At 44.2% G+C, this 12,790-nt stretch overlaps 1 protein-coding gene across 3 annotated transcripts in view; it reads left to right on the plus strand.

The window, feature by feature from the left end:
* FRMD4A (FERM domain containing 4A) overlaps nucleotides 1–12,790 on the plus strand; it is a 366,806-nt gene that overhangs the window by 206,621 nt on the left and 147,395 nt on the right. For all 3 annotated transcript variants that reach the window (XM_040248505.1, XM_040248508.1, XM_040248507.1), the window contains exon 4: nucleotides 7,478–7,570. In XM_040248505.1, the coding sequence (XP_040104439.1) occupies nucleotides 7,478–7,570 (93 nt within the window). The remainder of the gene's footprint in view (nucleotides 1–7,477; nucleotides 7,571–12,790) is intronic.

The raw sequence follows: 12,790 nt of genomic DNA on the forward strand, positions 1-12,790 counted from the left end.
ACCCAAGTTTTCCGTTTTTTAAATAAAAAAGCTGACAGAGGATCCCACCATCAAAAGCAACAACTGAATAGCTTTTAGGCTATTTGGCAGAAATGGTCAAATACCCCTCAAGGTGAAGTCATGATTAATTGTAACATATTTAAATTTTAATTTTAATTTCCTGTCATAAATTTTAAGGATTGTCAAATGCTGTAAATGAATATCTGTGTAAGAACACATTGAGAAGTATTTAGAAAGTTGAAGGAGAAAGATAGAAAACTCAGTTAAGTCACTGTTGCACATTTTCAAAGCCATGTACAGTTCCAATATATTCTCACGTACCAATTAGGAAAATGAATAGTTCTTAACCTCTTATTTAATCACAGACCCCTGTGAAATTTAAGAAGTTACATTCCCTCACCCCCACAATTGTTTACATACAGAATAATTAGTGCTTAAATTTTAGAAGGTTCACAGGCACTCTGAAGCCAGAATCTAAGTTGAAGAACCGATTAAGGATTTTTAAAAAAAACAACATGCTGTGTCTTAATTAATTGAGCCATGGTTAGGTAGTGATAAGGGAGTGTGATTTATCTGGATAATTAAATGCCCATATCACACTGGAATTGCATCCATATACCCAATGCCAGGACAATGAGGAGAATCCTTGGTTCAGCAGCACCTTTGAGTCCTGTGGCCCTACACTAGAACCAGGACCAGCATGGACTGAGACGTGTGAAAAGGGCCTAGTCGATGAGCATCCCCAGTCACAAGCTGATGTGCAATTTAAAAAAGCAGAAAAGCATTTTCCAATTGCAGAAGAAACCACCACAAGTTGCAGCCCTGGGAATGTAATTTATTTGGAAATAGGTTTGGGATTTCCATTCATTAAATGCTCTGTACCGTGCGACCGAGGAGAAAATCAATGGCTACAACCTCGGTGCCCGGGTTGTAATAGCTGCTTCTGGGAACGCGGCATTCAGCGTTCATTACCCCCTCGGAGACAGCCCGCTGAGACCTTCAGACGCCGTGGCAAACAACAGGACCTTCTGTTCAGGAACCAGAAAAGGGCTTTAGCAGAACTCTTCCTGTGTGCAGCTAAGAGAAAAAAGAATGAGGCAACCAGAAGGGGTCTTAGGAATCCAGTCTTTCTCCTGACCTTTTCCTCCCAAAGCCCAGTGATACAGGGGAGCCCGGGCCCGGCCTAGGTGAATTCTCATTAGATACAAAGATTGTGTAGTTACGGCAGGAGCAGTGTCCAGACGTGGAGGGCAGTCGTGGAACCAACAACAATATTGATCTATGGGGCTTATCTAAAGCCAGTGTATTCGCTTCTCAGCAAATGTTTCTTTAGCATCCACTACTGAGCCTGCAGATACAGAAGTAACTGGCCTGTGACCCCTTGGAGAGCTTGTATTTTTAGTTTAGGCAGTAAATATTTAAGAAATAGGTAGGAGATGCTAGAAAAGAAAATTTTGAGTAGCCTTCAGAGGACATTGTAGACCAAACAATCCCTCTGTGTGTAATAAAAAAAATTAAAGGCATAAATTCAGATGGACAAAATAGCCCATGATTTAGTCATCCAGTCTCCCTATATGTTCCTTTTCTTAAACTTCATCTGTGTGTGTCTTTCTCTTGTACACACACACACACACACACACACACACACACACACTTGAAAGCCACCCTTTGAGGGAGTCTAGCTACACCAGTATTCCTCGCTGTCCTTGCTGAGCACATGTACTTCTGACCCTAAGACACTGGACTGAATGAAGAGCAGAAATCTTCCTTTTGAAGAAGTTCAAACCTAGCCTCTCCATCTAGTGACATCTGAAAGGACTTCACCTTCTTGCTTTGACATTTTTTGGAAGCGCATTCCCTAAGAATCAGTTGTCTACAATAAAACCTCTAAAAGGCACCAAGTTTCATTCTCCCCTGGGGTTCAAGACTGTTGGGTTCAGATAGACTTATCATATACCCCTACCCCAGTGATTCTCTATAAACAAAGCTCCCTTTAAGGCCTTCTCTACTGAAGGTGCCATTGTGTGAACCAGAAATCTATTTGTATTGTATGGAGAAGCTAAAAGCAATCTGTTAAATAAATGCATCCAATTTCTGTTGCCTAGAAGCAATTGCATATTTATTACTGACCCAACAGTTTGACCTATTGCTGCCATAAACCAAATAGGTGTTATCTTACTCAGCTTTAAAGGTAGTTATCAGTCAAGCAATAACCAAAATACCATGAGCATCTGCTGGGACGTTTTTTTTTTTTTTGCTTTATTATAGGCCAATGTACTGATATGAATTCTCAAATGAAAAATCAATGAGATAATGAAACCCAAGCTATCAGGCATCTCTTAGTTAAACTGTATAAAGAAAATGCTTCTTCTACCCTTTGCTTCCCATCCTACCTAAGGTTAAAGAAAAGAAAAAGAAAGTTTGAGGAAGAGACCTTATGTTGGGAACGAGAGGTGTTACATAAGGAAAAAAAAAACTCACGGCCAGTGAGGAATCCTTATCCTTGATATTGTTGGGTGTAGGAAATGTGACCTTGAACCCAAAGCAATCAGCAGAAAATATTTTAATGCATGGAAAGTGGTGGTCTCAGAAATGGGATTTCCAGTTTCCTTTTTAATCCATCCCTTACTTTTGCCCAGATATTGGGCAGTTATCCTCAGGGACCCAGGGTGGGTTCTGGTGCTTCAGTCTTTCCTTTTGTAGCACCTTTGTAGTGGAGAGATTTTACAGGCACATAAAGTGGAAGGGTCACGGGACTCCAGGTGCAGGATGAGCCCTCCTGGAGCATTTCAGAATCGTGTGTGTGTGTGTGTGTGTGTGTGTGTGTGTGTGTGCGCGTGCGTGCGCTGTCATTCCTTGCAGAACTGGGTTGAGGAATCTGAGTAGAGGAAGTAGGGGGAGGAAGTTCATTTTCCCTCCAAGGCCAACTATTCAGTTACGGGGGAATTCTGGCCTCCTTGTTCTTTCTACTTTTTGACCATTTTCTTAATCTAGTCATTTCATGGTTTGATCAATGCTGAACTAATAATTGATGCTTTTGAACTGTGGTGTTGGAGAAGACTCTTGAGAGTCCCTTGGACTGCAAGGAGATCCAACCAGTCCATTCTGAAGGAGATCAGCCCTGGGATTTCTTTGGAAGGAATGATGCTAAAGCTGAAACTCCAGTACTTTGGCCACCTCATGCAAAGAGTTGACTCGTTGGAAAGGACTCTGATGCTGGGAGGGATTGGGGGCAGGAGAAGAAGGGGACGACAGAGGATGAAATGGCTGGATGGCATCACTGACTCGATGGACGTGAGTCTGAGTGAACTCCGGGAGTTGGTAATGGACAGGGAGGCCTGGTGTGCTGCGATTCATGGGGTTGCAAAGAGTTGGACACAACTGAGCTGAACTGAACTGAACTAATACATGGCTGGAAACCAAGGAATTCATCCCTATAATGTTCTTTTAAAAAGTTTAGTGTGGGTAATGAAATTACCTAGGGAAGTGGGATCCATCTACCTGTTAGTTCTCCATTAACATGGATGAAGAAGATGGGCAATGAGCAAACCCTGTGGAGTGGTGCCCTAGTAACATGGTCTGTATTTCTTCAAAGGGTTCCCACTTTCAGGTTCTCCACCAAGTGAATTATGGCCCCCAGGTCAAATCCCCAGCGCTCTGAGTGGTTAGAAATGTTGTACCCTTGGGTAGAATGAGAATTTCTCCAGCCTGACCCATTGATGGATCCTCAGGGCACAGGTAGAACATTCCATCTCGATTCCTCCTTATTCCTTGTATTTGGGACCATAGGAAAACTGCTGTGCACCATTCTAGTCTCTCTCTTGCAAGATTCTGGAAAAGGTTGGTCTCAGCAGACTCTTTATCAGGAGTTATTGCAAGGCAAAAGATTAAAATTTAAATCTGCACGGTCATTGGATGAATTTCTGTTCTGTTTTTACAGATTCTGTATTTGTTTGGGATCATTAATTACAGGGCCAGACTAACAGCTAAAGTTGTTTCCATTCCATCCCAAACTAACAGCCAAAGTTCTGTGACCCTGAGGCCACACTCTGAACCACCTCTTTTAAGTAACTCCCAAATCCCAAGCAAGTACTCCCCCTCCCATCCTTAATCACCCCAGAGCCAGTTACCAGAGAACCAGGAATAGCTCTGAAGACTCAGGGTTCACCAGCACTGTTCAGGCTAGCCAGTCCTAAGCTGTCCCCCATGCCTTTTCCATGAAAACCCCAGTGAAGTCTCTTCCTGTGTCCTCCCCATATTCCTTTCTGAACAACACTGGAGCTTCTTCTCATGACCCTGCATGGGGTGGGTGCCTCTCATTTCCAGGAAACCATGAGGAACATTAAACTTTCCCTCCAGTGGCATTGACCTCTCAGTGTTGTCACTCAGTCACTTTTGTGAGTTGAGATCAGGGCACACCTCAGCTTCTTTCAGAGGTAGTCATCTAACCAGTAAGCAAGTACTTTGGCGTCCATAATATTTGCCAAGTGCTATGCTATGTTCTAGGGATGATTCTGTTTTAATGTTGAAATCATAAGTGAGCTGTAGAAACAGGTCCTATTTTTTAAATAACTAATTGCACTAGGCTATGCTAAATGCCTTGCAGATGACACAAACCAGAAGCTCTGGAGACATTGGAAAGAAAACCCAGACTTAGGCAATCAGAAGACTTCACTAAAAGTAAGATTTGAACTCAACCTTGAACAGTGGCTAGCATTCAGATAAAGAGGATAGAGAGAATGTTCCAAGGAGGAGAAACCAAATGATCGAAGTCCTGGGGTGAGCGTGCATACGACATGTTTGCAGGAGGCTGAGCACAAAGAGAGGATCCTGGAAGACTTTGGACATTTTCAGAGGCCAAAGTGGGGGTGGGGGGAGACTGTGGGTTATTACACCTTGATAATGAGGTCTGTTTGTCTTACCTTCCAGTTAATCAAAAATGCACATGCTGTTACCTGAGGGAGTAGATCTCTCTGTGTTTTTTGTATGTAGAAAGTCTGTTGAGGAAAAATGTGTACACAGAGTAAGTTCCATGGACTTTGGGAAGGGCAGCCGCAGAGCTGTGCCCAGGATGGGTGCTGTGAGCGTCCAGAGGAGGACCCGCAGCCCAGGCTGGTGTGTGGTGTGAAGAAGGGGTACCAGGGAAGGCTTCACAGAGGAGACACAGGAGAGCTGTGTCTTGAAGGATGGGCCAGACTTCACTGGGCAGTGGAGAGGAAGAAGGGCATTCTAGGCAGAGGGAACAGCATGAGTTAAGGCACAGAGGTTTAAAACAACATGAGCCCCACGGAGCATTGTCAACATTTCAGGTCTGACCAGAGACAGTGGTGGCCTTGAGGCCTTCTGTTTCCAGACCCCTTGTTCTTTCGAACAAAAGTTTATCCTGCCTTTCTGGAAGATGTTGGTCCAATTGTTTTACACAGAGAACTTTTTTCTATTTGTTTTTAACCCTTATACTCAGAATTGAGAAACTGCTTTAAACATGAATGATAAAGTTAATTAAAAAAAAATGTTTTGTCTAGATGAAAATTCCTGGAGGAGAAAGAGGCCAAAGTTCCTCCGACAGACACTTTTGAGGCAGCCCTCACCTTCATCTCTGGAGCCATGGGCTTGGGCTTAGTTGAAAGAGGGGTTTATTTATTTTTGTGTGCAGAAGGTGCGGTCTGAAAGACATCTTAAAATGGAGATGGAAAGCCTCCAGCTTTCATTATTTGGAGGCTTGGAGGAGCAAACCTTTTAGTATAGTGATGCAACAGCTTTTGTTCAGTAAGCACAGCCTTTCACATGGGTGTATACGTTATAAACACCAGTGTTACACAGCATCGGGCCCCTGAAGAAATGTTGTGCAATAGTGTCTGTTCAGCTGGGCTTACTGAGTCACAGAGATGATGGGACTCTGAACCCTTCTGAATGATGGGCTGAGACTGGGGAAGGAGAGGAGGGGAAAGGGACAAGGTGGATCCCTTTGCTCATCCTTGTTCTGTGATTCTGTCTTGCTCTTCAAAGACCAGGCTCCTCAACTTGTCACCAAGACCCTGGTCCCCACTCTCCAGCCTCATCCCTTTCTGTTCACATGATACCACGGTGCCAGGTTTTTCTCCCCACCTCAGGGCCTTTGCACATGCTGGCCTTGCTGCTTGGAATGTTATTTCCTCTTCCTCTTTGCTTTCCTCCCATCATTCTTCAAATCTCAATCAAACACCAACCAGCATTTCTTGGACCCCAAGACTAGATCGGGTCCTTACAGGTCCTAATACTATTAGTAATTGCAGAATTAATCATGAAAATAATTGCTGAGTTCCTGTCTCCTCACAAGAATATAAGCATCAGGGGTAAAGGGACTGTGTCAATTTTGCTTACTGCTACATCTCCAGACCCTTATCTGGAGAAGATGATCAATTAATATTTATGGAGGGAGGAAGGGAAGGAAGAAATAAATGCAGAAGTGACCCCATTTGCATATCATCAAGTATTTCCATGGTTCACTGTTTAAAATAGCTTTAATGAGGTAAAATTGACATGCAGTAAACTACACAATTAAAGTTTACAATTTCCTAAGTGTTGATATGTCTGCACTCAAGAAACCATCACCACTTTCAAGATAATGAACATCTCCATCACACCCAAAGGTTTGCTCGTCCCCCACCACACACACACACTGTCCCCCCCATGACGCACCCCTGGCAACCACCAATCTGCTTTCTGTCGCCGCAGATTAGTTTGTACTTTCTAGAGTTTTCTATAAATGGTATCATACAATCTGTACTCTGTCTGGCTTCTCTCACTCAGGATAATTATTTTGAGATTCATCTTTGTTGCTCTTTGTATTAATAGCTCATTGTCTTTGTTACAGGATAGTATTCCTTGCTATATCGTAATTGGTCCATTCCCCTGTGATCAACATTGGGGTTGTTTCAAGTTTCGAGCTATTACAAATAACATGAACATCTGTGTGTGAAAGTCATTGTATGGATGTCTGCTTTTATTTCTCTTGGGTAAATTCCTAGGAGTGGAGAGGCTGGGTCCTGTGCTAGGTGTATGCTTCATTTTTAAAGAAATTGTCTCTGATTCACTTTGTACCCCATCTGCTTCCAGCATGATATGGTGAAGATTGCTAACATGTTTCTAAAGTTTGTTTGGAGGCCTTCGGACAGAAAAGACTGTCTTTCTTCCCTGTGGTGGTCAGGGAATTCAGGACAAAAAAAAAAGAATGATTGCCTTTTCGTTTCAGTGCCATGAAGGAAATGGACTGCGGGTCTCAAATCCCCAGCTTTGATTGTTACATGGTATCGCCTCCTGATGCAATGTTTCTCCAATGTTTCCTTTGGTGTCTGCAAATTATTAGAACTTAAGAGTGAAGCAGAGGTCCACGTTTATCTGTGCTCCAGCATGAACCATATATGCAGACATAGACCTTCATCCCAAGAAACTTTGGCAAAACCCAAAGGTCTAATCCACTGGTCTCTCTTTTCCACAGGGGACACTTGAACTGGCTTCAGCTAGATCGAAGAGTCTTGGAACATGACTTCCCCAAAAAGTCGGGACCAGTGGTTTTATACTTTTGTGTCAGGTATGAACACTGGGTATCCACCCTTTTGCTTCTTTTTCCCCTTTGTCAGAAAAGCCCAGGAGGGTAGAGCAAACAAAGAAAAGGGAACTCAGGTTTATCTTGGTTCGCTGCCAGGAATAGAGGTCATGGTATAGAGTTCTGTGTAAACACAGGGCGTGAGTGTGTAAGGCTTGGATGTACATGTTTTTGCCCTGGCACTAGGATGCTTGTGTGGAATGAAGGTAAAACCTTTTTGGTTTTGCTTTTTGGGTGGGGGAAAGGGGAAGAGGGCGTATATCTCAAAGGAAACTGAGTCTCTGAGAATAACACAAACCTGTGGATTCCTTTGTTGGTGTTTGAAGCCACATAACAAAAGTCTGTGTATTCTTTCTTTCTGTCGCCAGTGCCGCTTGGCTTCTTGAAACTTGTGTGCTTTATCCCAGGTAGGAATAGGTGCAGCCCAGCAACAAACCACAGATAAATGCATTTCCTAGTATGGGAAGCTAAGGTATAATAATATTTCAGAAATAGTAGGAATTTTCTGTCCATTAATTTAGTGTAAGAATTTTTATTTTGTGACTGCAGAGAACTATATGCTTCTCACATTTAATGTTTGCAACAATCTAATGAAGTCAACCAGACTTACCACTTGGGCTTGCAAAAGGTTGTGTGAAGCCAGAGGGGGGAATCATGTCAGGGGTTCAAGGGCAAAGTATTGATGCAAATCATGTGAAACAGATCCAGAATCTGAACCCCCAGACCCAGCAGCTGAGTACCCTGTCTGTTGAGCACGAGGCTGTTTCTGCTGCATAGCTGCAGAGGTGTTTGGGTTCAAATGCTTCAGTCTTAAAATGCACACCAACCCTTCCACCCAAGGCATAGACTCAGTGCCTTTAAAATATGTGAATAGAAATTCAAGAGCAGGACACCATTGCATTAGAATTGAGTTCTTCCTAAAGAACATGACTAGGAATGCAGTTTTAATCAAAGCCACCCTGATACCACACGAGGCAAAATCAGACGTAAAGGTGCCTCTCCCAGGTGGGAACATGTGTCTGTATTTCAGCTGACAGAGTAAATGTAAACTTGTTTTTAATGCCTTTTTGATTTGTTGAACAGCTGGGAACATATCAGAACTGATTCACCATTCCCATCCCTGATGAGCCTGCTTTCTGTGTCATATTCTCTTTAATGGGGGCTACATTTTCTCAGATAAATGGAAAAGTCATTCTATAAAGCAAAGAGGAACAGTAGCACCAGGAGGGGTAGCAGCATCAAGGGAGACTTGCTTGCATTTAAGCAGGTCATGGACTCATAATCAGAGGGGAACCCGTCCATACACTTGACATGTACCTGGCCCCCCTTCTTCTTGGTGTCTTTTTGCCAACATTAGTCAAGAAGAGAAACACTGGGCTGGTTGCATATTAGCTATTTTTCAAGTGTTTGCTATGAGATGAGTTTTTGTGGATTTGGGGAACCAAGCTTTGAAGAAAAGCTTGGGACAGCATGAGATTGCCTGGTTGCAATGTTTGCAGTTGAGGATCTGCGTGCCAACACGTCCAAATCTCTCCAGGCTGATGTCTCTCCCTGGCACCAGATACACAGAGGACTGCTGTGGTAGACCAGTGCAACCAGCCTGGCAACAGGCTGACTGAAGACCCAAGGACATGTGTTTTCTTGGTTTGCTGAAGCAGGCATCTCCCCAAATGCTCACTGGGAAAATCTCTCCAAAATCACATTTAGTGATGGAGACCCCACAGAAACACAAGGCAGAGCTTCCTGTAGCTCATCCTACCAGCAGGTCTTTCTGGAGACTCTCAGGTTTCTATTTCTGGTTACTTCTTGGCCACCTGTGGAGGTCAAACTCAACAGGTCCAAAGCCAAACTCATCATCTTCCCACCCACCTCCCCAGACCTCCTGTGATCACATCAAATGTGACATTGTTATCCATTTATTATAGGCTTAAATCATTGTTGTTGGGATTGTTTTTTTTTTTTTTTTTTTTTTGCTAAAACACAATTTTTTGTTTTACAGTTCTAGAGATCAGAAGTCCAAAAAGGATCTTATAAGGCTAAAATCAAGCTGTGGGCAGCAGGATCATATTCCTTCTGGATTCTCTAGGGGAGGGTCCTTTCTTTGCCCTTTCCAGATTCAAGAGTTTAGTCTTAAATCTTTTTTTTTTTTTTGTCTTGAAAGTGAAAGTGTTAGTCTGTCAGTCATGTCCAACTCTTTGTGACCCCATGGAATCCTCTGTCCATAGGATTTCCCAGGCAAGAATACTGGAGTGGTTAGCCATTCCCTTCTCCAGGGGATCTTCCAAACCCAGGAATCAAACCTGGGTCTCCTGCAATGTAGGTAGATTCTTTACCATCTGAGTCACCAGGGAAGCCCTTTTTATTTTTTTAATCTTATGACTCTATAAATTCAAAATTAACCTTAGTTAATTTATTTAACTACATTGATCTAAAATAAAGGTCTCAGCAGGCCTGTGTTGCCTGCTTAAGGTTCTCAAAGAGTCAATTCCCTTGACTTTTAAAAAAATTTTATCTTGGCTATGTTGGGTCTTTGTTGTGGCCCAAGAGCTTCTCTTGGAGAAGGCAATGGCACCCACTCCAGTACTCTTGCCTGGAAAATCCCATGGACGGAGGAGCCTGGTAGGCTGCAGTCCATGAGGTCACTAAGAGTCAGATACGACTGAGCAACTTCACTTTCACTTTTCACTTTCATGTATTGGAGAAGAAAATGGCAACCCACTCCAGTGTTCTTGCATTGAGAATCCCAGGGACAGGGGAGCCTGGTGGGCTGCCGTCTGTGGGTCATACAGAGTCGGACATGACTGAAGCGACTTAGCAGCAGCAGCAGCAAGAGCTTCTCTAGTTGTGGCACAGGCTTAGTTGCCCCGAGTTACGTGGGATCTTAATTCCTAATCAGAGATCGAACCTGCATCTCCTGCACTGAAGGCAGATTTTTAACCACCAGACCACCAGAGTAGGCCCTGTTTCCTTGACTTTTGCCACTTTCAAGAGACTGCCCACATTCTTAGACTCAGGCCCCTTTCCCCTACCTTGAAAGCCAGCAATGTCAGTAGGCTTAAATCTTAAAGTCTGTCCTCCTTTCCTTTCCCTCAGATTGTTACAGGCTTTAATTCTTTGCTGCTGCTTACAAAATCTTTCTCTGCTTTTCCCTCTCCTCTCTATTACCTGAACTCAGGCCCTCATCTTCTGTCACTTGAATTATTACATCAGCCTCCCAGGGAGGGTGTCTCCCGGAACCCCTACTGCCCTGAGTCCCCAGTTTGCAGCTGGCTGAACAGCACAGATCAAAACTATGATCATTTGTCTTCTCCCAGAGAGGAGGCAGATTCTCCCTCGGAGATGAATTCTGTGCTTTTACCTTGATTTTCAGCCTGGGAAGAATTACCAGTTTATAACTTCATGCCTTTCTGAGGATGGCTACAGGCTATATTTTTCCAAAGGAGTGGTATGACAAATTATCTTCATAAAAGACCCAGACCTTGGAGTATACCAGAGTCTCTGAAAGACATCCTGTCCAACTGGGCTCTTTCTCTTTGTGTCCATACTGACCTTTCTGAGCAAGAAGCCAGGTGTCCATCGTCCGTGCATTCCCCATACATCCTGACTCTCCACCCCTCACTGCCACTCTCCTTTCCTTTAAACATCTATGTTACATCTGTATAACATGTGTACAGTCATATCAGAGAATAAAGGCAGAAGAAAACCACCTGATAAAAGAGACCATGGGAGAGATTGGCTGCCTTAAGCCAAGATTTAGGAACTCATCCAGTAGAAATCTTAACCCTTTGTCACCAAGGATCTGTGTTTGTGCTGCCACCCAGCATAGCTTGTTCCTTGGCATTTATATATTCTTTCACTGCAGTGCATACTCAAAACATCTAGTGAAGGCAGAATTAGCTCCTCCTTTCAACCAATTAAGAAAAATAAGACCCAAATATATTAATAAATAATCTGAATTGGAACTCACAGAATTCTGTTTCATCCTCTAAGCCAGGAAATAAACTTTTCCCTCTGATAGCTCAGTTGGTAAAGAATCTGCCTGCAATGCAAGAGACCCCAGTTCGATTCCTGGGTTGGGAAGATCTGCTGGAGAAGGGATACCCACTCTGGTATTCTTGGGCTTCCCTGGTGGCTCAACTGGTAAAGAATCCGCCTACAATGCGGAGACCTGGCTTGGGAAGATCCCTGGAAAAGGGAAAGGCTACCCACTCCAGTATTCTGGCCTGGAGAATTCCATGGACTGTAGAGTCCCTGGGGTCGCAAAGAGTTGGACACGACTGAGCAACTTTCACTGCCTTTCACGTCCTTGGAGGGTGTGAAGCAGCATTCAGCTGCAAGACAGCCTCAGAATGACAGGAAGAAGGGCTGAGAACCTGCCATCACTGACCCGTTATTTAGCCTCAAAGGGACTTGATCCCTACAACTCTCATCAATCAAATGACCAGGAATGGCCACAGCAAGATCAGGCTCTTAGTAATTACCTAAAAAGGAAAAAGGTCAGAGAGAAGGCAACTGTCCATTACTATGGGTGAATTAGTTTGCAACAGTCCTTGAAGCAGCTATTGTTTTTCCTAATCAAGATAAGGAGATGGGGAACCAAGATGTTTAGGTAAATTCTCTCCCCAGCATGGCTAGTAAGTTACTGTATCTGTCCAGCCAGATCTGATTCCCATCCTGCGGCCCTGCCCCCTGCACCACACAGTCTCCCTCTCACAAATGAAAAGGGACATCAAGATTGCTAATCAGGGAACCCACTGTTGCTCCCTGTGCAGGCAGGGCCAGAGGACCTGAGTCGAGATCGCTGGCCTTGACCCATCTTGGGCTCCATGCTTGGCCTCATCTGCAGCCCTGGCGTCCATCTGCAAAGGACAACTTCACCCAGCACTGGGTGAGAGGGCCGGTGAAAGAGGCAGCCCTCCCAGACCTGACCTTGCTGCTCTGGGACTGCCCAAGTCAGTACCATGGACAGAGCGCCCCCTGCGGGGACAACCGCAACGTGCAGTCCCAAGCTTGGCAGCCCCATTGGAAACCACCTTAGCAAATGGAAGGGGAGTCTTAAAGAGGGAAGCAGAGCTGTGTGCCATTAGTCCCTCTTGAGAGGGACCTGCCATCTCCTGACAACAGGGACCTCCAGTCTGGAGACATTCTGCCCTGTGCTGTGCTCTCTCCTATTCTACAGAGAAAACGCCTCTGTCCAGCTGGTCC

The sequence above is a fragment of the Oryx dammah genome, unplaced genomic scaffold (assembly GCF_014754425.2).
Source record: "Oryx dammah isolate SB20612 unplaced genomic scaffold, SCBI_Odam_1.1 HiC_scaffold_10, whole genome shotgun sequence".
Taxonomy (NCBI): Eukaryota; Metazoa; Chordata; class Mammalia; order Artiodactyla; family Bovidae; genus Oryx; species Oryx dammah.